The sequence below is a fragment of the Lagopus muta genome, chromosome 9 (genome assembly GCF_023343835.1).
Source record: "Lagopus muta isolate bLagMut1 chromosome 9, bLagMut1 primary, whole genome shotgun sequence".
Classification (NCBI taxonomy): Eukaryota; Metazoa; Chordata; class Aves; order Galliformes; family Phasianidae; genus Lagopus; species Lagopus muta.
In genome coordinates this window covers 4056748-4082988 of record NC_064441.1, presented here as the reverse complement: position 1 = coordinate 4082988, position 26241 = coordinate 4056748, and the positions used below count along the sequence as shown (strand labels likewise).

Below are 26241 nucleotides of genomic sequence, written 5' to 3'. Positions count from 1 at the left end.
CTCCACAGAATGCAATGGGGTTTTCCTGAACTATCCAGACCCATTGTACCAGATGGTACCGTATGGAAGTAACACTGATCCTTTGACTCTGTTGATTTCTAATTAGGTTTCTAGTAATTAATATAGTTTGCAGGCCTTGCATGAACTCTGCAGATTACCCATTCATGTGAATGATTAACTGAAAGGGGATTAATCCTGGCATAAGTTCAACTAAAAATTATTTTCTAGCCCTGAAAATTTTCTCTGACAGGCTAGTAGATTTTAATAGGGGGTGAGACGTTGATATTTGTGTAGTTCCATTTCACAAAGAGAAATTCCATTTCACTCCTATGTGGAGCCGAGTGTTGGACTTTGTGATCCTTGTGGGTCCCTTCTGGGATGTTCTGTGATTCTGTGGTAGCATAAAAGTACAGAGAAATGTCACCCATGAAAAGTCTCACTGAGTTTAGGGAAACTGTTGTAAGGTTTCTCAGAGGAATGTGCTTTTCTGAACCCAAGGTTTTTGCTGGTTTAGCATGTTATCTGTGCCTTTCAGACTTCTCCTGTGACCAATCTATGGTTGGACCTAAATACCAAGAAGATCAGCTATAGTTTTCATAGCACATTGAAATCCGTTTTAAACAGCTGCTGTGTGTCTGGTATGTTAGACTGTCAAACACTCATTTTACAGGAGATAATGTGGATTCTCACAGGTCCTTTGGACCAAACTTAGTCCTCAGGCATGCACACTGTGGGGAAGTCTGGAAGGCGTTTGGTCCAGGGAATTGGCAGTGCTGCACAGTGTTTCTGAGTCTGTGAGCCTATAAGCAATGCCAATAAGCATTTTTCCATTCCCAGCAATTTCTTAGCCCATGCAAATGCCTGCTGCACCTAGGCAGCCTGCAGCAGATTGAGCCAAGCAATCTGAAAAGCTACTGCAGGCATTGACATTCATGCAGGAGGTGGGAATGGGAGCAGAGATGCATGCTAGGGAAAGGGGGAAGGAATAACATCATGTTGACTCAGTCTCCTCATACAGAAAGGAGAATGCTGGCTGTACTTAGGGATGAGCAAAGCTGAGAAAGGGAACATGGGTAGAAGTAAACAAGGGTGTGCTACTGTGTGTTATAGAGCTCAGAATGTTGAACATCCTTAGCAGATAAATATCCAAAATCGTTATATTCTATATAAATACTGGGCCAAGGGCCTCTTTGATACAACTGCAATCATTGACTATAGCAAGTGTGCTTTATTATTTCATCCAGGTGCTTGGGGTGCTAATTTTACTTGATGGATAATAAGGGCCATCAAATACAGAGTTGCTACTTTGCTTGGGTTTCATTGAAAGATGCACTCCTAAAAGGAGAGGGAATCCCCAAAATGATACTCAGTGATTAAGTACATAGAATATAGGATTTCAGTGTTTGCAAATCCTTTTTTTCAAATGAACTTGTGGCACTAATCCTCTAATGGCATTATTTCTTTGGAATATATGCCGGATTAAGGAGTCACAATGAGGCAAAGTACAAAAATCCACATTAATCTCTCACCAGTGGATGCTGTGTGGGATGCAACTTTAACTGTGTTTTTCCAGACCTGGTCTGCTCCTATCCTTGCCCCAGGTCTACACAGAGGGAGGAACAGATATAAACAAATGTGACACTGAGCGCTCAGCAGATGGTCACAAGCCATTTAACTCGATGGAAAGGCGTGGGCATTTATTATCTTTAAACTGCAGAAGCTAAGCCTACCCTATGCTGTCTGTGGTGAACTGCAGGAAGTAGATGTACGGCTCTGTGAGGCAGGAGCAGGGCAATGTTCACCAGTGTGCAGGGAGAGAACAGCACCGCCCTGCCTACCAGCTAATGATTCCCACCATTCTGTATTGCACATGCAGGGCACAGCCTGGGCTACTGCAGAATGACATCCATGCGTTCAGCCCTTGCTCTGGTCGTCCTGCTTTGCTTTAGGATAACCTTGCTGTCCCCTCATCCTGCATAGCTTGCTTTCTAGGAAGAAGAAATTAGGTCGCTGTGAAAATACAGTTCCCTTCTCACCGGATTACAGGGATGCTGTCATGGTGCCATGAGGTATTTTTACTCTCATTCAATGGCCTAAAGTGGTGATAGAATTTCTGAATGGTCAATGCATCACTTAGTGCACTGATGTCAGAGCACTGAAGCTAGCCAAGCCTAACCACTGTAATCAGTGCTTAACGTGCTTAAGGATTTCCCCAGTTCCAGGGATCGGAGATTATCAGATATTCCCTCCCATTCCACCTTCCCATCGAAGCACGGTGGGCATGGAGCCCTGAGCCCAGCAGAGCCTGGCACATGGGCACAGATGCGGGTTGCCTTGTGGCTGTTTCATGCCTGGGCACTCTTGTTAAGCACAATATTGAAAGTGGATGAAAGCTGTCGAGTTCAATGCGTTCCTTACTGACAGGATTGCTTTGGGTTCTCAGCTGTGTAACTGAGACACCCAGGTAGGGGTATAGAACTCACATAAGTGCCCTTTCCCTGTGGATACAGAGGTTGGGTCAGGACAGCCACCCCTGGGCTCAGGAGGCATTACAACCAGCTTGGAGATCCCTGCTGTTTGGGAACAGTTACGTGCCATTCATTCTTGCAGGTAAACACTGCCCATGACAGCAGTTTTTGTGCATTTTTTCCTTCTGAACATCTTTCTGTGTAGTATTTCTCATGGGTGGGAGGATTTCCCTGCTGTTCATTTGAAGTTTTCTTCTCCTGATCTTATGCTATTGACTCCAAGCATCACACTGTGCCGCACTCAGCCCTGTCTTAATCATCTGTACGTTGACACACTGAGTCAGGGCTGTCCTCAGCCAGTGTCTGCCCTGCTTGCACAGCAGTCGTTACTTTTATTGACCATCTTTATAACTCCCCACCCAAAGCACTCCAGCTTGCATATGTCTTTAGTGTATACATAGCAGTGAGAGGTCCATGTATAACGATGTTGGAACAGGTACAGGTGAAGGTGAGCAGGAAACGATGAGGAAAACTGATCTGGCACATGAGGGGAGACAAGAAGTATTGGGTTGATGTAGGCTAAGGGGGTGACAGCATCACAGATATGGGCCAGGAGCATCGAAGCTAGAAAATGTAACTCTCACTGTCATGGAAATCAGATTCACAAACACACAAACATGGGGTAGCTTGGTTTATGCACCTGATGTGCTCTGAGATGTCGTACTGTGCTATCATGCTGTTGCCTACAAGCAGACTGTGGTGGGTGGCACAGCAGGACCTCTCCTCTCTTGCATGCTGTGCCATGAAGTGCCCAGCAGTGAGCTACCCCTCTGTGTTCCCTTCCATCACCAAACTGCGACGCCCACTGACACCTGCCTTTGCTCAGCCTCCACCAACACTCCTGACAAGTATGGACAAAAGGGGTGGGAAAACAAAGAGCTTTTCTTCAGGTGCTGCTGTAACCCGACCTGCGAGGTGACTCAGCTGGCAGCAGCTGTGCGGGACGTGGGGCGGTCAGGGTGCAGCTCTCAGCCTGCACTGCCACTTCCTCCTTTCTGCATTGCCAGGTTGCTCAGCTGCAGCACCAGCAGAGAGCACGCAAGTGGGGCAGCAGAGCAGCAGGAAGGACCCGCAGAGCTGTTGTGCAGAGCTGTCGCTGTCAGGCTGGCGAAGACGGGAACACTCAAAAGAAAAGCTTCGGGAGTGTCCTGATAGGTACAAGTGAGGTTTTGTTCACGTGCCATGGCTCACTTCTGCCAGCCCTGAAAGTGCTGTAAAAGGTGAAACAAACCCACAGGTGTACCGATGGAAAAGACAGGTATGGCTTTTTGTCTGTTTCAAATAATGCAGTTTTACAGCAAGGAAAGCAACCAGGGTAACTAGCATTGCTTTACAGCTCAATAAATGTGCACTCACATCTCTGTGCACTGCTTTGTACAATTTTTGTACTTTACACATGAGCAATACAGCTGCAACAGGCTAACAGGAGCAAGATTTAAAAGAATGCATCAGCTTTTTTCAAGTGCTCTGCCCTTGAACTTGTATCATAGCAGGAGAAAAAGCCTACATGCGTATTGTCGATACTGGTGACATTGTGTGTAACAGTTATTAAAGTGATCAAGGTTGTGTGCTCTGTTGGGGACGCTGGGTTGTGCAAAGAGTTCTGTGAGCAGATCTCTGCTGGGGAAAGGGGTCACAGCAGCTTCAAAGTCAGCAAATGATGATACAGCAAGTGTGGTATAAAGAAAGAAGGAAAGAATGCATATGAATTGTTACAAAGCCAAACTTCAATTTACCTGTCAGTTAGTCATTGAGACTAAGGTCATCATAGCACTGAACTCTTCCAAACAAGCTGACTGGGATCCTTGTTTTTTCCAGCATTGGTGCACTCCCAGGAGTCCTTGTAGTCCCTATTGCACACCTCACCTTCCTGACAGCCAGACTAGCCTTTGGCATGGGTCACTTTGGTGCCAAACTTACCTGACATAGGAATCTTTAATTTGGCCATAGGGAATGCAGCAGCTTCAGCCCTGGGGCTCCCAGTAGCCAGGTGGGGTAGCCTTGAGAGCAGTCTGTGTTAACAAAGCAGCAGAAAGTGAATCTTGGGCCATGTCACAGTGGGACCAGTGAGTCTGCTGTGTGGATACTGAGCATTACCAGGTCCTTCCAAAGGAGGAGATAAGAGCTCAGAGACTAGTTCACTAAACAGTGACACTGATATTGGCGTGGAGGGAATAGTAGGAAATGGTCAGTGCATCTGCTGTTATGAAAGAGGGTGTGCAAGAGTGTTGCTAAAGATAACTCCTTCTATGTCTGCTGATCTGCTGAAAGGAGACACACAGAGTTGCCAGAACAAGAGTGAGGAAGACATCCCAAAGAGTTCCCCATTTGACTTTGTTATAAAACAATTCCAAGGGAAGAGATCCTCTTCTGGAAAAAGAAAAGAGCAGCCTTCAGCCATCCAGAAGTTCTTCAGTGGCTTTGACTTTGGGAAATCAGAAGGCAAGGAAAGACAAGAAATTGAAGAAACAGAAATAAACAACTGTAGAGCTGATGATCAGAGTGAGAAGGAAAATCTCTCAGTAGAAGGTAATGCTGATACAATGAACAAATCCATGTGGATGCATTTTAATTTCATTTACTTTTCTTGCTGGACAGAAAGTTATATTTTACTGCCTGCAATATATCCTTTAGCCAGAATTTGCTTCTGATTGAAACACTATTGAGGATGTGCCCTCTAGCATGATAGGTGCCGAGCAAGGAGTGGGGTCTGTGCTGCCGAGGAGGCATAAAGCTTTTGTGTGACCTCCCTCTTGATCTCCAGTGTGAGAGGTCAGTGCTGGAGGCAGCTTATTAGTTGCAGAGCTTATTTGGTTTCAAAGCCAAGCTTTGAGCAGTAGCTTGGCTTCTTGTATTTAAGATTGGTCTCTGCCTACCCTGCTGCTAAAGCAATCTGAAGGCAGCCAGAGCAGATGTTTCCTACCCCTTGACACCTGTGAGGGGGAGGGCATGGAAATTGATTGTGAATGTTATTTTGTTCATGCAAGAGCACTCTCTACACACCAGAGAAAATGAGGCTATTCGTACAAAGGTGTTGGAAGGTGAGGTTTAGAACCCCATTCTCTGATCTAAGAGTTCTGGGAAAACAAGGAGAGGACAGCTACTGTGAGTGGGATTACTGTTCTGTGTACCTTTTGGTGTTGGGTTGTTTTTTCCCTTTTCATTTATGGACATTAGATGAAACTGCTGATTTATTAAAGGGTTTAGTGAATAATACAAATGAAACTTTCCTTGCTGTACAAACTGCATGGAGGAAGAAGGTAAGAAAAGCAGGAAGCACATTGCACAGACAATGTATGAAGTGAACACAGGCTGTCATAAAGCAGGAGACGATCACCACACAATTGCAGGGCCGCTCTGTTCTGACTGATTCAGTACAGGCTGTACTCCAGCCGTGTGGCACAGGGGCACACAGAGGTGGTTAAATGACTTGTGTATCCAGAGCAGCTGCAGTCTGGAGTTTTGCAAGAATTTCACGTGCTTGAACGAATAGTGCAAACATCCTGAGCCACTGGCATAAGGCAGCATGGAGACATGAAAAAAAGATTAGCATTGAGCATCAGGAGCTTTGTACTGATCTGACCTATCTTATCACTCAGGTTGTTGGTCCATGCTGATCGAAATTAGAGGCTGGTTTACTGGCAGCTTTAGTTCATTTCCTAAGGTCTCCACCTGGCGCTCTGGGTTGGTTGCATTGGTAACCAGGGCTGTGTTTCTTTGTTACTCAGATGAATCTTCACAGCTGATTTCTGAAGCAGAGTCACCATCTGGTGAGCAGAGATTGAACCAGTTCATGCAGAAACTGGGAAAGAAACCCAACAGCAAGAACCTGGATCTCAATAATTGTGCATTAAGTGCAGCAGATGTAACAGAGCTGGGTAAATATGTCTTTTATTCAGCTAGACACTTTGTGTATTTCTTTGATTCTGATTTGCCTATTCAGTTGTTCACTCCTTTCCTTTCCCTTTCTTTTATCTCAGGCTGTATTTAAGATTTCATTTGGTGGTCCCAGGTCCCTGAGGAACATTAGAAATATTAAAACCATGCAAGACTGTGCAGCAGGAGAATACCTTCATTCTCAGGCTGCAGATAAGAAAGCTGAGATACAGATTGTCATGATTTTCTACTGTTTTAGAAAGCATATCTGTATCAAGATGTATGGACATCCAGGGTTTGCACATGATGTACAAACAGTACTTTTTTTTTGCTTTTTTCCTCAGCTTCTTTACTGCCATTTCTCCCAGAGCTGGAAGAGATCAGCCTGTCCTGGAATGGTTGTGTTGGAGGGACTTTGAAAACCCTCACTGCTCAGTTCCATCATGTGAACCTGCTGAAAGTCCTTCGACTTAACAACTGCAGGCTGTCAGCTGAGGATGTCACATCCTTAGGTACAGGCATTTATGTTTGCTTTCAGACAGCTTGGGTGTAATGTAATCCATCTTGTCTCTTCCTGCATCCTATCCCTGCTGCTTCCACCCTGGGCAATATCAAATCCCACTGCAAAACACTGGGAAGAACTTGGGGTTGTGAGTGACCTTGTACATTTGAACAGCTGTACTGAGCTCATAGCTCAGGGCACAGAGCTTTTGTATTCAGAAGGCAACAGAATTCAGTCCCATTTGCAGAAGAACATGTTTTCCATCTGGGTTAGGATTTTTTTTGCTGTCTTTAGTATCTAATGGTAGACAGCAAAAGTGAAAAAAGTTATCAGTGATCATAGGGTCAGTTTAGGACTTTGTGCTGCAGGACAGGTGCAGTGCTCATCACAGAATATTTGTTGGTCTTTTGGAGGAGTCTTAAAACCACCAGTGCTGTCTTAGAGCTTTATAACTTGTTTTTGTAAGTTTGGAATAAGCTTATTCCTCTGCTTACTTCTTTGCTTGGAGTGCTTGCAGCCCTGCTTTGTGCAGAGCATGGATTTAAAGGTTTTGAAGTTGGTGCTGTGCACACAGCTCCTAATGCTGAGTCACTTACCTCTGGGGCTGGAATTTACTGGTGGGGTGGGCCTGTGATACGTGTCTGAAAGAAGGGCAAATTCAACCAGCTGTGCTGTTCTGTAAGGTCACTGCTCATTTTGCATGTTCTAAAAACTGGTCTGGGTTAAAAGCTTTCTTTTTCCCTATCATTCGAATCCTTTTTTTCTTTTCTCAGGAAATGATCAGACATAACACGTATGCTAGTAGCTCAAAAGTAGGTGGTGCTATCTGTTGGGGAAAAAAAACATTTTTGTATTATAAATCTTTTGTGAAGTATTAGTTAAGAAAGCACAGAGACATGAAAAATTATTATTTAAATACAATGAACGATTTCTGGGTTAATTATGAGACTTTGGATCAAGTACTGTAAACTGCATTTGCATATTGGCTGATTAAATTATTTATTTCTAAATACACATCTGCCTCATCCCTCTGCAGAGGAATTTAGGAAGTTGGAGTCTGCAGTGGGATGTTAATGTTACAAAGCAGCACTAACACAGTTCCAATTGGCTGCTGTGTCAGGCCTGGAAAAGGCCAGTTTTTGAGAATGCAATAAGAATCAGTGCTGTCTGCCTTGAAATCCTGGGAAGCTGGTTTGTTTCAAAGTGATGCTTCCCTTGATTCCTTATGAAGTGAGTTGAAAAATCCTGCTGGAAACAAACCCCTGAGAAATAGCTGTGAGAAGACTTCTTTCATCCCATCCCAGATGTCCTGTGGACACAGTATGGAAGACACTGGAAGTATGCCAAGTAAAAAAAGGCAGAACTGTACAGGACAGTAAATTCAGGCTTGTAACCTGTATTGATTTCCCTGTAGATGAGACTTTCTGGGCCATGGCACAGGTCTGCAGTGTTGGTCGTGCAGTCTGATGAGTGTTTGGGAACCTGGATAAATACCAGGTCTGTGTGCACTGTGATGGTAACTTGTGTTCTGTTTTGCTCCTTGGACAAAGTGAGGATTTATACAGCGTGGCTGCACTGGAATGCCATACACCAATTTACCTATCAAATAACCCAAATTACAGTTTGAGAATCAAGTGGGTAACTTTTCTCTGTGTATTCAAGGCTGTATTTTTGTTTTCCACTGAAATAGATATCTAGAATGAATCATCTTGGACTTCTGTTACAGGAGAGGCATTTGAAGTTGTTCCTCAGCTTGAAGAACTGGATTTATCATGGAACAGCAATATAGGTGGCAAACTGTCACTCCTGACAAAAAAACTTCGGAAGGGATGCAAGATTAAACTCCTGAAAATTACAGATTGTAACCTGACGGCCAGAGATGGAGAATCCCTCGGTGTGTGCATCCACATAGCTGGACTGAAAGACTGGCTGCACAGAGATGCAACTCTGTTGAGTGAGATGATGGCTGGTTGGGGGTCCATCTTAGTAGAAAGCTATTCATTTCAAGCTTTGTGTTATAGCAGTATTTACCAGACAGTAAAAAAAGGCCTGAGGGATAGGAATTTGAGTTGGCATCCAGTTGCCACCTCTCCCCTCTTTCTTCTTATCGTATCTTAATCTTATGTGGTCTTTTGATCTGATGGAGTTTCTTAAAAGATTCTCTCCCTCAAGAGAAGTGCCTGTGCTCTGTTCTGCTCTTTACTGTGGGAGATGGCTCCCATGCCACATACAGTCCTATATCTTCTCATTAGAAATTTTTCTTTCTCTTTGTATTCCTGCTTTTTATTCTCCTGCATTTTTCTTACTGTCTTCTATTTTCTTTTTTTTTTCAGATTTCTTTTTCTATATGGGTTTTGACTGATTTTCTTGATTTCTATCTGATCAATGTTCTGCTGTATTTTTGGTAGAATAGGAACCTGGAAAGTTTAAATCACATGTATAGGCAGATCCAGCCTGCCTTTTCCTGTTTGTCATCGTGCTGTTCTTTTCTAGGGCTCATCTGTATGTTCCAGACAATTACCAATTCTAGTTTTCTTTTTTTTCTTGCCAGCTGAAATACTAAATGTGCTCCCAAACCTTGAAGTATTAGATCTCTCTATCAACAAACACATTGGCTGCAGCATGAAGGTCATTGCTCAGGATCTGAGAAATGTACCAGGCCTCAAGGAGTTGAACTTGCACATGTGTGGATTAAAGCAGGACAGCCTCCAGGGCTTAGGTTAGACTTTAGACTCAGAAAGTCTTTCATTCTGCATAAACTGTACATCTGAAACCCATTTCAGAAAGGCAGCGCGGTTGACTTTTGCTGATGGTCTGTCAGTATCAATGGACGATGGTTATTTGCTGCTTGAGGATTGATAAAAGACTACAGAGACTTTCTGCAGGAGTAGCATTTATCTTCCCCGAGTTCAAGCATGTGAAAGTCAGTGGGGAGAGTCACCTTCCACACCATTTATCTGAGACACATCTTAGGGTAGATTAATGGCTCTCTGGACGCGCTTCCTCCCTCTGCAGACAGAACATAGACAAGGGCACAGACAGTCTAGCTAACTTCTGAAGGCTTAATCCTACTTTCAGAGGGGAATCCGAACCTGCCATTATCACTTAATGACTGTCCGGTGAAGCCATACGAAATGGGCTTATTATCTGTGCCTCTCCCTCCTGGAGGTCTTATCCGTAAGACAAAACAACTGGCACTAATTAGCACTTCCAATAGCCTTTTCAGCAAAAAGCTGAGGATTGAATGGATCTGGGGATGAATTAACCTCACCTTCACCTGCTCTTTTAGAGAAGAATGGAGTAGCATGGGTGCAGAAGCTTTGCAGTGTTACTGTGTCTGCTGTGATTATATGCTGAAGCTTAGTCTAAAAGCTGTGCCTTCGATACTTTGTGCAGAATCTGACATTAAAGTGAATGAATGTTGAAGCTGTGACCCGTGCTATTGTAGCAGTCAGTGACCAGCCTGCTGTCGTTTCCTTTTCAGACACTGCTTTACAGCACCTTACAGCACTGAGAAAATTAGACATATCGTGTAACAAAGAGATTGGTGGTGGCTTTAAAGACTCAGCAGCTCATTTGGCCAGCTTGAAAAATCTCGAAGTCCTTGACCTCCACCAGTGCTGTGTAACAGAAGAAGACGTGACCGTTTTGTGTAAGGATGTCTTGAGGAAATGATTTAAGAATGTGTGGTTTTGACTTCTGAAAATACTTCAAAGGCATAAGAGATTCTGTGTAACACAGTCTAGCAGATCTCAGTTCATTTTTTGTGAGGCAGCTCTGGAAATGCAGCTCAGGGGATAGCTTCCTTGATCAATGTGGAGTGGGGGGTTTTTCTATATCAAGTCCCACAGTGGCCGATCCCATGCGGAACTAAGGGCTTCAAACTGCCATGATTCAGACCCATGATGTGAAGGTAGGAACCACCCCCAAATCCTGTTGCTGAGGATCAGTAATTTGGGAAATGTCCAAGCAATCTCACTGCTGGTATTGGCATGGATCCGAGGCTTTTATGTGCATGCTAATGCAACTGCCTAAAATTACCTCAGTGAGCTCAGAAGTGGAGAATGATGTTGGTCTCTAACTCCTAAGTACTATTAGGAAGGAAAACACTTCTCCCATTCAATCAGTGGGACAGCTTATTTATTGTGTGCATTATCATAACTTTTTGATATTATTGATAAAAAGCTTCTACTTTTTAGAACAGCAAAAAATCACGGCTCAGAATCCATATTGTCTAAATCTTATTTGCCACTGTGAGGAAGGCGATTTGAAAAGCTGCTGATGAAGTACTGGGAATCATTATTAAAATCAATTGTTATTTTTAATATTTCTTCTGCACATACTAAAATCAATAGAGAACAATCACATTAATATGAAGTGGTTGAGGTTAGCAGTGAAGACTTTTAGAACTAATCCTCCCTCTTGTTTAATATTCAATTCCCAACTTCACCTGGAAAATGCTGGCAGGAAACTGTGTCCTGACAACCTTCAACACAGTGTCTAATGATACCTAATTTCTTAAGCATTCCTACAGAAAATGACAAGCAAGAATTACTCAAAGTATGTTTGAGTAGCAAAACTTGGCCTTGACTTCTGGGTTGGTTTCTAAAGACAAGTAGTGATGTCAGTCAAATATACTGACATATATGACATTAGTTCTGTATCAGTGACTCATAAACACTTCATGTCTTCAAAGCCCAGGTGATACCTTTGCTCTCCAGTCTTCAAGAGCTGAATTTATCCTGGAATAAAAACATAGGAGTCTCATCTGATCCTCTTCTCGGCAGACTCAGATTTTTACCGAAGTTGAGATCTGTGGCCATCAGCAATTGTGGATTAGGCAAGGAGTCCTTTTCATCACTGGGTAGGAATGCTTTTTTAAAGTGTGTCTATTCTCAGGGTCTCCCTGTGGGACCAAACACTTCATTCTCTGTTGGCTGAACTCCAAAAACAATGGTTACATTACAGTGCAGGTCCTGAGTGGAAAAGTAATTGTCGCTTTCTCCTCTGGTTTTGCCTTATGATGAAGCCAGTGTTCCATGGGACCTGGTTGCAAGGGAAGGTCGTTGTATGTCTTCCTGTTTCACCTGAGTGAATGAAGTGCTTTTAGTCCTTTATCTGTTAGTGAGCTCTCATGTACTTCTTATTGGAAGAGAAGGCAGCAGAACAAGACTCATATTATGCTAGAATTGCAGTTTTACTGTAAATCTGCATTTGCAGTTTATTAAGGTCAAGATTTAAGGGGTTTTTTTTGCTCTCACTACAGATAAAGTAGAAACTTTCTGACTTACATTGAAGTGTGGGGCAATGGAGGAGCTGTGAAAATGACTGCAGTAGTGGAAAAGATACTGCACAGCCAATGAAGAAAAGCCCAATCCAACACAGGATATGTAAATGCAACCTCTTTTGCTTACTTATTGCAAATCTCAGTGGATTAGTGGCTGCACTGTTCCTTTGATAGGAGTTCCATATGGCACACAAAACCTACTACAGAGGGATCTGTTAGAATGCATTGTGCATTTGCTGTACGTTTGGTACCCTTTATTAGTGACACTAAACCCTGAGTGAAACTTGGCTGCCTTTAGCAGAAGCAGCATCAAGCTGAACTGATCTGAGGTCCCTGCAGAAAGAGTACCATGTTTATGTCATTCCAGTTATGGAAGAATGGCACGTGGAAATCAGTGCTGTCAAAGATACACTGCGTTTCGCCTTGAATGGCGAATCCACTGCCAAAATTTTCTGGGTTTAGGTGAATTCAAAATGTTTTTAAAGTGTGCCGTTGTATTAAATTGACTTCAGTGGAACAAGGTTAAGTCAATAATGCAAACAGAAAGGAAAGAAAGCTCTTCTGAGAGTCCTTGAAGAGTCTGTAGACAGGCCCTTGTTACACTGTTTAATGAATGCAGGAGAGACTTTTTTGTGTGTGTCTGACTCTTATTAGGAGAAAATAAGTCATTTTAAGCATAGATAGGCAGCCTGTCAGGAGCCTATTGGCAGGTGACTTGCTGGTGAGGTGTCTGTTGAGGCCACGCTGTTTTCTCTTAGTAAGCAGAAGTTGCTGGTCTTAATCTTTTCAGCTGAGGCTGCCCTTCACCTTCCTGAACTGGAGATATTAGACCTTTCTTGGAATAAGTGCGTTGGTGGAAACCTAAAGCTGCTTTTGGGAGCACTAAAGCTTGCAACGGAGATTCAAGTGTTAAGACTGAGCAGCTGTAACTTGGTGGCTGAAGATTTGGCGCTTCTAAGTACGTATAACATGGCATTTACAAGCAGTCAAGGAGCCAGTGCACACAGACCACAGTTCAGAAGGGACTTGTTCCATGTGCTGAGCACGTTTTTGGACAAATCAAGTGAAAAGATGGAAAATACAGCACTGTTTTTCCCGGAAAGTATTTTCATTTTGCTGAAAGCTCTGTGTCCCAAACATGCACAGTGCAAAGACTGAAATGGATAAAAATGCAAAGAATCATCTTAGCAGTCTTATGTGTTAATACAAAAATGCAGCATATGGAAAAAATGTATGGTTCAACCCTGTTTTTTTTATATCACGTTTTTCAACCTGCCTCTGAGGAGTTCTGTTTTGCTCAGTTACTCTTTTTGGGTCAGTGATTGATGAGAAATGTACATGCTGACAGCCAGTAAGGCAGGCACTACCAGCTCTCAGTCCATTAGGTGTGTTTCTGGAGTCCAGCTGTGGTGGGAGAATTAAAATGGAAATATTTTAGCCCACTTCTCAGCAGCTGCTAAAAACGCTGGAAGATGGGAACCCAATGAAGGAATGAATTTCAGAACTGTTTCGAAAACCTGTTTATTTTAAAGGCATCCTTATGATTCTGTGGGCCTGACTCGTGGGTTTTGAGTGTCTGAAGTTGGCAATAGCTGTGTGATTGCTATCAGGGCCCTGTAACCTGGAGGCTGGTGAGAAAAAACCTGAATATTTTTGACTTTACAAACATCACCCTTGACAGGTGGCTCTTTTGTTGAATATCCATTAAGGATCTCAGCTACCTTTAGGGTATATTAGGCCCATTACCTTCCCACAGTGAGAGGTGGCTGTTGTAATCATGCAAACTCACCGAGTTTTGCTGTTCTCCTAAATCTCCCTATAAAGCCTGTCTATTTTAATTGGCACCTGTCATATCCTCCAACTGACTTCAAGGTCTTCGGGTTGCCGTACAGTTTTATGTTTGAGTCCTGCTGTTTGACTGCCTAAAGACTCTAAATACCATGGTATTAAAATACTTATCTTACTGACAAGCTTTTAAAGCAATTGCCAGGGTGTATTGATTATGTTTGTTATTTCTTGCAGCATTACTGTCACACGATGGCCACCTAGCCAGGTTACAGAAGCTGGATTTGAGTTACAATAACACCATCTCTGATGAAGGGTGGATGGTTTTCTGTCAAGGCTTAACAGTATTCAAAGAACTCTCAGAGCTGGATGTCAGTCTTCGTCCATCATCCTGCCGTGCCTGTGGGACGTGGTTCAGTGAGTTGTTAGCAGCACTGACAAAGCTGCCTGCATTGGCAGAGCTGGGGATGCAAAGATGGGTCCTTTCAGAATCGCAGCGTAAACAGCTGGAAGGCTTTAATCGAGACAACAAAAGAAACATTCGTTTTGACTGCTGATGGAGGTTGGAGGTTTCTGGAAAGCCTTTCACAAGCAACATATGAACCAAGTATTGTGTGTCTCTCACTTAGAAAACTGCTTGAAATAGTTCCAAATTTATATAAAAAACAGTTATTCAACTTCCTACACACGTGGATTATTCCCCTCGATAACATATTCTTTCAGATTCTCTGGGCCATGCTTACTCTGCTATTGTGACACCACTGAATGTGCTTAAGCTTCCAGTTGTGAATACTGCAATGACTGATACCAAAGGAGCAGTGACAATTTCAGATAGACACATGGCAGGTTTGCCAGTGCAAGGAAATGAGTGGAGTATGCACTAATGCAGATGGATGGGCAGTGTAATTACACATACAAGGAAGATGTTTCTAATGCAAAAATATCTGCAACTCTGTGTTTTAAAATTTTGTTCCCCCTCCCCCATACATTTTAATTTTTGTGAATGCATTAAAGATACATTATTGTGAGATTTGGAAAGCATCCCAGCAGCTCAGGAGTATATGTCAGAGTCCAGTAAGAAGAAAACAGCAGGAGTTGTTCTGCCTCTGCTATGGCTCTCAGTGCCATCTGATAGCATAGATGAATCCTGCATACAGAATCAGCATAAAATCAAGGTAAGAAACATTTGGTTGGTGTCTTTGCAAGCCTCAGACAAGGGAAATAACTGCAGTGGGTTAGATCAGGAAAGTCCTGCTATCTTAGCAACAGTCTGAATCTTTCTGCATTCAAGACTAATCCGTTAGCTTTTAAAACACTTTGTGGCATAAGCTGTTCTTATTCTTATCCTAAATGTGGAGGAAATCTATCCAGGGGAGCAAAAGCTGTTATTAAAAGCCGCAGGGCAGCTTCTAGCTAGAAGCAGACCACCCTGCTTTGCACCCAAAATGTTAGAAAATGTACCCACTTGGGTCATATAAGTGGCTCTTCTTTTTACATTGATGATTTCTTATTGGATTTGCTTGCACAGAACCATATTCTGGCATACTCGTTTATGTCATGGAACATCTTAACCCACATGTGAGCTCAAAGACTGCACTGGGATTATTCATCCGTAAGGTATTTTAGGAAGTAAAGATATTAGATCTGCCCACTGAGTGAGGAGTCTTAGAGAAATCCTGAGGGATAAAGTACTGCTCAATTAGCCCTGAGTTTGTCTTCACTCTGCAGCAATCTCCTGGATGTGAGGCACAAGAGAATCATCAGCTGGCACTTTCCTTGCTTGCCCAGATCCCTTCAGCATGTTATCCCATAGAGGTGCAGAACGATACTCAGCCTTCAATCTGGGTGACACCTCTAACACAACTTCTGACTGGCTCTGAGTTTATCAGCAGCAGCTAACCACGTTGTGCTGATGCCTCTCCATTGTTTAATCCATGATTTCATGAGGGTCTCCCCGGGCTTCCTGGTTTCAGTTTCAGTTCCACTGAAAAGTGCACTTGGATCCCACAAGCTCTGAGGAAGATCAACCAGAGTGTCGTGGTCAGAGGTAGCAGTGAACTGCTGCAAAGTGGGATTGGTTATTTTGTGCAGATTTGCTCAACCCCTGAAGAGAAGCAAAGAGCCCCTGTTTCGTACAGAGCTAACAAAGGAGCCTTTCAAACTGTTATTCAAGGCAGGAGAGTTATTTTAATGTGGAAACACTATCAGCTCTGTTTCACAGCAGCTCACCAACCTTCTCTTTCAATCACTTGCCTTAATGGGACTTTCCTTCTCCAATTTGCCTTTGCTCCATCTGGAGAAACGATCCTTTGTCTGTTCTATGGGGATCTCTGTGAATCACTCCTCTCTCCCTTGAACCTCTCTAATTCAGACTGAGGTGGACTTCACTCTCTCGGGCTCCTCTCTCTCATTTCCAGGGCACAGTAAGGATGTACTGTTTGCAATTTCTTCACTTGCTTTTTTATATTCCCTTCCCAGTCCTTTGCCCACTCATGAATCTGTCATGCCTGTTCTGCCACAAAAGTCTTTTACTAAATCATTTTGATTATCCTGTCTGTCAGTCTTCCCAGAAGTGCCCCTTCCAATGTTTTCCTCCTCAGTTGCCTCTGCTGTCAAAGCAGCACCAGTTTCCTAGTGAGATGGAAAACCAAAACTGAGCAATCCCACCTTTCTGCACTTAATAGTCCCCAGTTCTCTCCTACCAAGAAGCTTATTAGTGAGACTTCTGTGACAACAGACTCAAGAGCCAAACAGAAATAAGACCCTCGCCCTGGATGCAGATGTGGCTCAGAAGAACATGACCTGGAGGTGGAGCTCTTGGGAGAGCTGAATCTCAGTGAGCTTCACCTCATCTTCACCTCCTTCCTCGGGGTGCCACCAGCTCCTTGTTCTCTGGTAGAGCTCAGGCATGGCCAGGGAGAGCAGGTCTGAAGTTCTGCCAGTCTAAGTAGAGAGACCTGCTCCCTTGTGCATTTTGACTCTGCACAGCAGCTTGCCTAGTTTAGCTCTGTGCTTTGGGAGCATTGTGACCGTGTTCTTACATGGCAGGATCCAGAGCCATTGTGAAATGCTGCATTTTGCACACTCGCAGTTTTCAAGTAAACCTGTTGTACACAGACATCTTACAAACTGTAAGCAAGCCATCTCAGAGCTGGGCTGTAGCACTAGGATTTGACAGCTTGCAGTCATTCACAACACTGCAACTAAGATTGTCAAAACGTTAGGGAACATTTTTGCAGAAGATGGAGATACTTGGAGGTACTTTGAAACAGCTTTTCACACTCCTGTAAGGCAGAAGTGTTGTGCAGATCGTGGCAGGTGTGGGTATGTTCTGACTGCTGGGAATCCTCCTCCATGTTTCCAAACAAGGTTTTGTTTATAAACATAAAAGACAGTAAATAAGTGCCAGTATGTATAAGGCTACAGGTATGGTTTATAGTCTAGAGATGGACAAACCTCACCAACTGGAAAACAACTTTCTAAGGATTACATGTAAAATACTTGGAATTCATAACAACAAACAGTTCATTGCACTGGATTCCTGCAGATGAGATTAATTTCCAGGTAATCATCTGCCTCTGTGCTTCAAGATAACATCCATTCAGGATGAGAAATCCCAGACTGTTTCAGAATCTGCCTTATTCAGCTGAAGTAGCTGGAAGTTCAGAAACAGCCCTAAAAAAATCACCAGTTTTCATTAGAGTATCCACTGATGCAAATGCTTTAATGCTGTCTGTTTTGTACTCACTTCTCTCTTGCAGCTGACAGGGTTCTGTTCAGCTTACTGCACAAGAATCACTTTTTGGCTTTTGCTTCTTTTCCAGACTTCTGTTTTCCTTTTTCTTTTCCTTTCTTTTCCTTTTTTTTGTCTGCCATGCTTTTAAATGCCAAGAAAGGTCTGATCCCCTTCTTTGTAATCAGCCCATGCCAAATATTTTGGATCTGAGAGAGAACATAGTCTGGTTACCTTGAGGAAATGGATAAAAGCCAGGCACGTTATGGCCTCCAAAACAACTCTGCATTAGAGTACACTGTTTGCAGCTTGTCCACTTGCCACCTGACTTTTCTTTTATCGTGTGTTACTTTTTCAAGAGGAATTCCTTATCAGGGAGGAGACCAACGCTGTCATCCTCCAGATCCTCTGAGGAGTAAATGGCAGTGGCCTCACATTTTTAAATGCCACCACTAAGTTTGGAAGAATAGTCTGGGAGAAACACATTAATTCATGAAGAAATAGCAGACACTACAGGACAGGGAGATTTTTAGTTTCAGAAGAATCAAGGACTGTTTGCCTTTCCTTCCTTGCCTCGTTTTTTTCTGAGCTAATTCAGTTCATGTTCTATTAGTGATGCAGACTGATCTTTTGGGAAAACAAAACAAAACGACGACAGCAGAATGTGATAACAAAACACGTTTTGTTCAGTGTGTCTGCATGCTAGAACTTCAATTCTCTACAGTCAGAACACAGCAAGGTGCCAGTTAGATTCATCTTCAAGCAGTGCCCAGACTTGCTGGACCTACTTTGAGTTTAGGCACAGTGACTATGCCCCTATCACTGGACAAAGCTGGTGGCTGATGTGTTGCAGAGTGCCCTGTAGGTTGTTCTGAAGTATCTCTGATCACTAAAAGCACTGCTTTGTGCATACATACGTACATTGTGGTTGCTTTAAAACACCTACCTTTGAAGCCTTGGCTTTTTTATGTCTTTTTTGCCATAAGTACTGCAGAATGGCAGATGTCCCCTGACTGCACACTTCAATGGGAGGGTCTGTCATAGGGTTCCCGTCCACAAGGACCTCCTGCAGCTGCTTCAGGCTGTTCAAATCCTCAGGCAGCCTGGACAGCTGATTGTTCTGAAGGAGCAGTTTCTGCAAACCTGAGCACACAAAAGCAGACAGCTGCAATACGAAGGACAGGAATGATGTAAAGCACCCCTGCATTCTCCCTGTAGAACAGCATATGGAGGAGGCATAAACAATTCAGTCTGTGCTTATTAGGAGTTTGAGTACTAAACATCCCCTCAAGGGTGCTGGATAAAATTCAGAGTACCTCTCCCAAGTGTGGAGGGATGGGACTCAGTCTCTCCTAGCAAGGCACATCTTTATAGTTGAAGACTGGCAGTCTGGTGGCCAAATCTGCTATACTGTGCATGACAGCACTGTTGAGCTTGCCATACATAGAGATGTATTGGAGAACAGGGGAAGATAGAAAGACTGAACTGGAGGACAGAAAGCATGTTCCTCATCACTGCCCGCCAGGTCTTCTCCTGCCGGTGGTGTGCTAGGAGCTGAGCCCCAGGAATCTCCCCAGTCCTCTGAGCCTGGGCACAGCACTTCCTTCACCCTCTCACCTCATGACTTCTCTCTTATTTGTCCCTTACTGATTGCTGGGCCAGCACCAAACAGTGTTCTGCCTTCTTTCTCTCCCTCCTTCCGGAAGAATTAGGTCCTTAGGGCTAACACCAAGATGATTTCTCACCTTGCATTTGGCCTAGAGACTCTGGGAGCTTCTTAAGGAGATTGTTGTGACAGTCGAGTATTCTCAAGTGGGTCAGTGAGCCAACAGCTGGGGGCAGGTGCTCCAGACAATTATTCTCTATATGCAGTTCTTTCAGATTCTGGAAAATACGTGTGTGTAATAACTTCATAATTAAAGGATTTTTCTTTAGCTGGCTATATTATCAATGTACGGATAACATCAGCAAGTGGAGAAATTAGCTTTAAAAGCTGAGGCATCGTTGGGATAACCGCCTGATAGAAAGAGACAACCTAAGTTTTAAACACTGACTATTGATGTTCTTCCTGTTCTGATAGACCTGGCCTGATGCTGCACCAGCCCTAAGAAAAATAAGGAGGACCTTCATTTCTGCATTTGGGAGCAGCTGAAGGGCCAAGCCACAGTACACACTCAGCCCCCACCTCCTCCTGTTGTCCCTACCTGCAGTTTGATGATATCTTCTGGCAGACTTGTCAGTTTAACTCCTTTATTTTGTCCCAGATATAATTTCTCTAATGACTCCACGAGAAAGATTTCCATTGGAAAGTTGTTGAATTGATTTTTGGACAGGCTGAGGCATTTTAAATTTGTCAGTTCTTGTATTTCTGCTGGTATCTGGACACAATCATTAAAGATACATTATGTCAATTAAACAGTAATCGTAGGGATTTGTCTTTAGGGAAAAATCTCTAGGAAAAGCTATGGAGCTTCACTGTTATTGATGGATGAGCAGAGAATGTTCTACTCATTAATATAACATTATATCTCACAGTGTGGTGGAAAGGTGGGGGGAAAAATCATATTGTTTCCTCTGCTGGAAAGATTTCTTATGTGGTTTATTCTTAGCAGAAATGTTTGTCTGCTTCTTCACTTCTGTTGTAAGCTCAGTGCAGGGGAGAGTCATTGAAATGAATCAAACCTGATAGAGATTCTTCTGTGTGAATTACTGCTTGTCTAAAGGGGGCCTTCACAGAGAGAATCGCACAAGTGAAAATCTCCTGGGGGGGGAGTAGAGTTGCATTACTTAATAAGGGAGGTATAAGCCCTCAAATGAGTATGTCATACTTTAAAGTACTTAACTGTTCATTATCAAGTAATTAGCAGATAGTAATGATTTTAAAGGCATTCACAATATGTCATCTATTTTAATGTTGCCCTCTGCTCTGTTTCAGTTTTTGATGCATTGGTTCTACAGAAACGCAGCTCTTATTTTCCAGCTTACACAGAAAGATGATGAAATAAAGCAGCCAACTCTGACAGCAGTTCCTCCAGTCAGTATTCATCTGTGTGATTCAGCACAAAAGTAAGTGTCTCCATGCTCTTGCTTTTCCCTCTCTGTCTCAGCTGTCAGTGTCAGTGTTACCCAGGCTCAGTGCATGCCAGGAGTGCATCTTCACACTTGAGCAGAAGGCAGCTCTTGGTTGTAATGTAAGACTTTGCAAAAGGAAGGTCTCAGTGAAGTAAGAATGAAAAGATAGGAACAAATACCTCCTGTATTTGATTGTCATCCAGGTTCAATATCTCCAGGTTTTTCATGGAGCATATTCCTTTGGGAATTTCATCAAAGCAGTTTTCACTCAGATCGAGCACCCTGACGCTGGTTAGGCTGGTGCAGGACAGGTGAACTCTGTGCAGCCCGGTGTTCCTCAGATAAACATGGGTAAGTGATGTCCAAGAGCCTGTCTGGGCTGGCAGCTCCTCCAGGCTGTTATCAGACAGGCCGAGTTCACTCTTTTCAGTGAGATTGTTCCAAACTGGGGGAAGCTTGTGCAGGGGATTATGAGACAGATCCAGCACCGCCAGCTTCTGGCAGTGTTGCAGCGTGGGAGGAATGGAAGATAAGTTATTAAAAGCTAAAAATAGCTTAACTAAGTTTGTCAGAGAGCCTATCTCTTCTGGGATGTGACTGATGAGATTTTGTTCCAGATCTATTATTTCTAAACCAACAATTTTACAAAGCTCGATGGGAAATTTGTCAAATCTATTGTTTTTGAGGTAAATTTCCTTGAGTTTTTTCAGGTTCACTGTTTCTTTTGGCAGACACTGTAGATGATTGTCAGAAAGCCCAAGAAGTTCAATGAGATGGAGGTATTTGCAGATCTGCACTGGGATTTCATGCAAGTTTATTTGATAGAGCCTGAGCTGGTGAAGGGACTGCAGGTTGCTGATTACCTGCAGAGAACTGTAAGAGAGGGGGTTGTTACTTAAATCTAAGCTCAGAATACTTTTCAACATCCCCAGCTCTTCACATATTTCCCTTATGTGATTGTGATCCAAGTAGAGAACCTTCATGTTCTTCAGGAGTTTTATTTCTTTCGGGATGTTCACTATCAGGTTCTTCTCCATGTGCAGCTCTTCCAGATGCTCTAGACTGAAGACCTCAGGTGGGATGATTTGCAGCTGCTTATTGGCTAAATCAATAAAAAAAATCCTATCTGTGGCATGCCTGGGAATCAGAGCTTCATTCTCTGGTACTTCATTCATTGGTTTTTCTTGTGCAGTCGTAACGTGATTATCCTCAAAGCCAATGGGGTCACCTTTAGGGTGATGAGTGTCCTTTGTACTGAGCTCCATGCTGTGCTGAGACTCAGCCATCTGTAATTCTTATATTTAAATATCAGAAGAGAAAAAAATACATAAAAATCAACAGTACTCAAACACTAAATAAATAGTGAAAGAAGTTAAGACTGAGGGACAGGTCCTACCTACTGTCAGTTGTACCCCTGCAAAAGCTGCTTACATTCCTTGATGTCAACATCTGCAATACCTACAAGTGTGACTGTGACTTTGAATCCAGAACCCCAAAATGCCAAATCAGAGGGTGGCCTTTGTGAAGTCAGTGGGGCTGAATGATACAACTTCTGTGGGTCTTCATTTACAAAGATTCTTAGAAAAGGGGTCTTCTATAACAGGGAGATACCAGAACCTGATATTCAATAGCCCTTTAATTGCAGAATGCGGACTGTAAAAGAGTGAGAGATGGAAAGGCCTGGCTGACCTCTGCTGTCTCTGAGAGTGAATGGTGGTAGCTTTGAGCTGACAGTGAAGGGAGTGGGGGCTGCAGTCAGGAGGAAGCTGCTAACCTGTGGTACATCAGGGGTGACCAGAATGAGGGGAAAGAATCAAAGGTCAGTGAGGTGTGGGGAGAGCCACGCTAAGCTTTGTGGTCTCATTGAAGCTTTGTACAGCAGCGTTTCTTTTTTGTTCTTTCAGTGGTAAAGAGTGAGCATCCTGTGGGGCGATGGGAGCGTGCGATCCCAGCTCAGCCTTGGGTCATGTGGGAGGTAGGGGGAGGATCTGAGTGGAAAGTGCACTTCTGAAGCACACAACCCTGTAAACACACTGATTTGTGCCAAACCTCCTCGGAGGGTGTGGGCAGAGCACTCAGTAAACAGTGCAAGGATAAGTGAGGCTGGTGTTAGCATGGAAGTGTGATGCCCTGCCCAGCACCAGGCCTCCCCTCTGAGGTGGGCAGCAGAGGGGCTCCTGCTCCGTTGGGCGCCCAGACCCTGCGTTGGACATCAGCTGTGTGGTAATGGGCTCAGCTCAGCGGTGTGGATGTATGTGGGGAGGGCAGTCTCATGTTGGCTGGTAAGTTCAGACACGGCTGCCTCAGGCAGAGCAGGGCAGGAGGGCAGTTTGCTGGGGGTCTTGCAGCACTCTGTGAGGCTGGGATTCGTCCCGAAGCTTCTTGTTGGGGCTTTCTCAAATAGCAGCATCACACAGAACCGACTTTCATCACAGACTGCAGGACGCTGCCCTTTTTACAAAAGGGAAAGAGACCTGTCTTTATGAACATTACTTCTAGCTGTTCATGTTCTCTGTGATGCCACATCAGGGCCATGTTTTTTCCTTCTTTTTTCCATTTGTATGTCCATCATTCAGTTATTGTGATAACTGCAATTCTTTTCATAGCAGGACCCATTTTTACTGTTGCACACCCCCTGGCACAACAGAACTGGGTCCATGGCAACGTTGTTAGGCTGCTATGGCGATGCAGTAACTGTTTGCTTTGTTTTCAGGCACGTCATGTCTGTTCCTCCAGATCTTCATCAGCAGTATTTGCAGACTTGCCAAAACCTGAGCCAACCTGAAAATCACTTTGTTGCTCGTGTGCTTCAAGAAGCTGATAAAAGTGATAATGTGTAAGAGAATAACAATCAGCATGTTTCAGATACTTCATGTTTCAGATACTTCTGAACTCCTTAAACGAGATGGTAGGACAAGAATTGGAGCAGTGGGAAAGTTTGTGGAGTTTCAGGCTTGAGCACAAATTGCACTTAACATTTACTGCAGAAGTTCTGGTTTGACTCATCCTGACATCATCTTGGCAAGTCTGTAACTGTATATCCCTCCTGGGCAGCTTTACAAGCAATAAAATCAAAAAAGTGAAAAATGGGAAGAATGGTAACTTTACATCCCTTAGAGAAGCCCAACTCACTATTCAGCCATCCTAACTCCCTGATTTCTCGCTCCCGTTTAAAAAGGCTCAGCTGCATCCAGTTAGCTTCCAGCTGATAGTGCTTTCCTGAACTGTCTGTGAGTCCTGGCAAGGTGCTGACCACAAAAATGGCTTCTCCTTTTGTGATCAGATAGACCTTTCTCTCAGGGATGCACCTGGGGTTGGAGTTGATTGTCTTTTGGAGAGAGAACACAGGAGAAGACAAGGTTGGGCAGTAGTTTGGGTCAGCTGTTCTGCCTTTGGGGCAGGATAGAACAGATAAAGAAGGAACAGATGAGGTTACCCCGGGATAGTCTTCTTTATTTTCATCTCTGCTTCTCTTGTCTTTCTGCTTCCTGCTCTCTGTGCACTTGTGGTCGTGTAGCTGTGCAGTATCTTCAGAGTAACAAGATGGATAGCTGACCATGTGCAGGCACACTGGGGAGGGTGAATAGGGATGCATCTCTTAACCTGAAGAAAGAATTCTTTTTACTAATGCTTTCCTTCTTATGTGGTTACACTTCTGTGTTACAGCAGACGGACAAAAGGGATCACATTAAAAATAGCTGGAAATAATCGCTTAGTGCCTGTGCAGAGAGTGACAGATGAAGATGTTCAAGTTCTTGCCCCTGTCTTACACAGTGCTGTATGTGTCACCGGTAAGTATCTTTACATGTCTGATGTCAGTGCTCATATTGTGCTGGTTTATCACCGGGCAGCAAATTTCACACACAAAAAAATAGAAGAAATATAAAAGAAAACACAAGCAATCTCCATTTCAGTTTAGTTCATCTTTATTTCTTTTTGTTTACAGATAAGTTAATTGTAGGTATGCACCTCTTTCATTATTCTCAATCTTTTTCAGGTTTGGATCTGAGATATAATGATTTGACTGATGTTGGAGTAAGGCACGTGGCAACGTTCCTCCAGGTGCCAAAATGTTTCTATTTCAGAAGTGTGGTTTATTTGGCTATGGTAATATTTCTGTGGTGTATTGGAGACCAAGACTGCATTGGTTTGGCAGAATTCCATTAATTTGACTTTTGCATCCAAATCTCTCCTGTTGGGATCTCAGATTGTGGTCTTTGAATTTCTGATAGTATAAGATATATTAGGATGTCTGAAGAAAGAGCAAGACAGTAAGCCAGGAGTTTTTAAGCTAACATTCAATTCAATGAAGGATGTAATGGCAGCGTGGATTGTGCCAGGGCCTTTGTTTTATGTATTTTATCCCTTCTCAGCCTTTCTGTGAGTCTAAACTTACTAAACTTTAATGCTGCCTTTTTACAATTGTAAGCACTGGCACGCAGATCAAAAACAGTGACTGTAAATTCAGCATCTGTGCATTCACAAAATACCTGCAGGTCTGTATCTGAGCTTCACCTGCCTTGTTTGATCCCCTGGGCTCCTAAATGGCTCTCATAGGACTGTGAGGATTTACTCATCTGATGTACTTTAGCATTCTTTATTTTCCACATCAGGGGCTGCCTGTAATGTGATGCAGGACAGAGGTTGTAAGTGCATGTATAGCATGTCTCCTTTTTGAAAAGTGCAGGGTGCAATAGAAGCAATTCTCATTGCTTTCTGCTTTATTTCTTCTGAAGGAAAACTCAACTCTGCGATACCTTAACCTGATGTTTAACGATATTGGCACGAGTGGAGCTGAGCTGATAGCAAATGCTCTCCATGTGAGTATTCGTCTAGGAGATTTAGACAGTGGCATCTTGCTTGATATTTTCTGCTTCTGATGAGCAGCACGAGCTGTCCTGCCAACATAAAGCTGGCTGAAAGAGCCCTCTGTCCTCTGCTGCTCAGCTCTTTGCTGTAACACAGCGACTGCTTGTTTTCCCAAGGCAGACTTCAGAAATCAGATTTCACACAAGAGAAAGTAGCCCTGTGCTGCCATTAGTACTTAATTATCACAGCTGTGTGATAATTTTCTGTGTGAAAAGCGTTGTTGTGCTGTAGGGTGTAGAACATCATCAAGGTTTTCCTTAGGTTATGAGTTTTTAGACTTGGGTGTGAAATTTGCCTGTACCTCAATGTCAACAAATGCCTTGATTCTAGATGCCTGAGACGGGTTTTCAAAGCTTTGCCTCACAGCAGCATGAAAATGTCTGTTATTTTTAACATGGTTTCCCAAGGAAACAAGGCTAGCATGTAAGGTTTGTTTTGTCTGTGAAGTGAGACTCACGTGGGCTCTTCCTTCCTCCTTCGTGGTCTTTGAACTAATCTTCTAATCTCAACTAAATTTGAGAGGCCTGAAATGCTGAGACTGTATGATAGGACTGTGCATTGCCAGTTAATGCAGAAATACCTGCCTGGG

At 43.4% G+C, this 26241-nt stretch overlaps 3 protein-coding genes across 14 annotated transcripts in view; 2 read left to right on the top strand and 1 right to left on the bottom strand.

The window, feature by feature from the left end:
• The window catches only part of LRRC31 (leucine rich repeat containing 31), a 43414-nt gene extending 28879 nt beyond the window's left edge, over positions 1–14535 (top strand). For 2 of the 9 annotated variants that reach the window (XM_048954858.1, XM_048954855.1), the window contains exons 5-14: positions 3536–3786; positions 4800–5057; positions 6257–6406; positions 6749–6916; positions 8633–8800; positions 9458–9625; positions 10391–10558; positions 11603–11770; positions 12984–13151; positions 14216–14535. In XM_048954858.1, coding sequence (XP_048810815.1) covers positions 3774–3786; positions 4800–5057; positions 6257–6406; positions 6749–6916; positions 8633–8800; positions 9458–9625; positions 10391–10558; positions 11603–11770; positions 12984–13151; positions 14216–14535 — 1749 coding nt within the window. In that variant the 5' untranslated portion in view covers positions 3536–3773. Of the gene's footprint in view, positions 1–3412; positions 3787–4637; positions 5058–5374; positions 5634–6256; positions 6407–6748; positions 6917–8632; positions 8801–9457; positions 9626–10390; positions 10559–11602; positions 11771–12983; positions 13152–14215 lie in introns of those variants that run through there. The other 7 variants (XM_048954859.1, XM_048954857.1, XM_048954854.1 and 4 more) reach the window with 7 other exon arrangements.
• A 504-nt stretch (positions 14536–15039) lies between these two features.
• Positions 15040–26241, top strand: part of LRRC34 (leucine rich repeat containing 34) — a 21455-nt gene continuing 10253 nt past the window's right edge. Inside the window, exons 1-6 of one of the 4 annotated variants that reach the window (XM_048954867.1) lie at positions 15040–15153; positions 20647–20777; positions 23497–23619; positions 24450–24574; positions 24781–24845; positions 25520–25603. In XM_048954867.1, coding sequence (XP_048810824.1) covers positions 15040–15153; positions 20647–20777; positions 23497–23619; positions 24450–24574; positions 24781–24845; positions 25520–25603 — 642 coding nt within the window. Of the gene's footprint in view, positions 15154–20646; positions 20778–22567; positions 23066–23496; positions 23620–24449; positions 24575–24780; positions 24846–25519; positions 25604–26241 lie in introns of those variants that run through there. The other 3 variants (XM_048954871.1, XM_048954868.1, XM_048954869.1) reach the window with 3 other exon arrangements.
• LRRIQ4 (leucine rich repeats and IQ motif containing 4) lies at positions 15147–22059 on the bottom strand. Its single transcript, XM_048954864.1, has 5 exons — positions 20963–22059; positions 19916–20089; positions 19457–19595; positions 18658–18923; positions 15147–17920 (listed from the first exon to the last, which is right to left on the bottom strand). The coding sequence occupies exons 1-5, from the start codon at positions 22046–22048 to the stop codon at positions 17774–17776; spliced, it is 1812 nt and encodes a 603-aa protein (XP_048810821.1). The 5' UTR covers positions 22049–22059; the 3' UTR covers positions 15147–17773.

What these genes read in the sequence shown, in the direction of transcription:
- LRRIQ4 (XM_048954864.1), bottom strand. Translation starts at nt 22,048, where the DNA reads ATGGAGCTCAGTACAAAGGACACTCATCACCCTAAAGGTGACCCCATT. An exon ending in AAGATATCATCAAACTGCAG is followed by an intron (nt 19,596 to 19,915) that starts GTAGGGACAACA and finishes CGTATTTTCCAG; the next exon opens with AATCTGAAAGAACTGCATAT. An exon ending in AAAAAGCCAAGGCTTCAAAG is followed by an intron (nt 17,921 to 18,657) that starts GTAGGTGTTTTA and finishes GTTCTCTCTCAG; the next exon opens with ATCCAAAATATTTGGCATGG.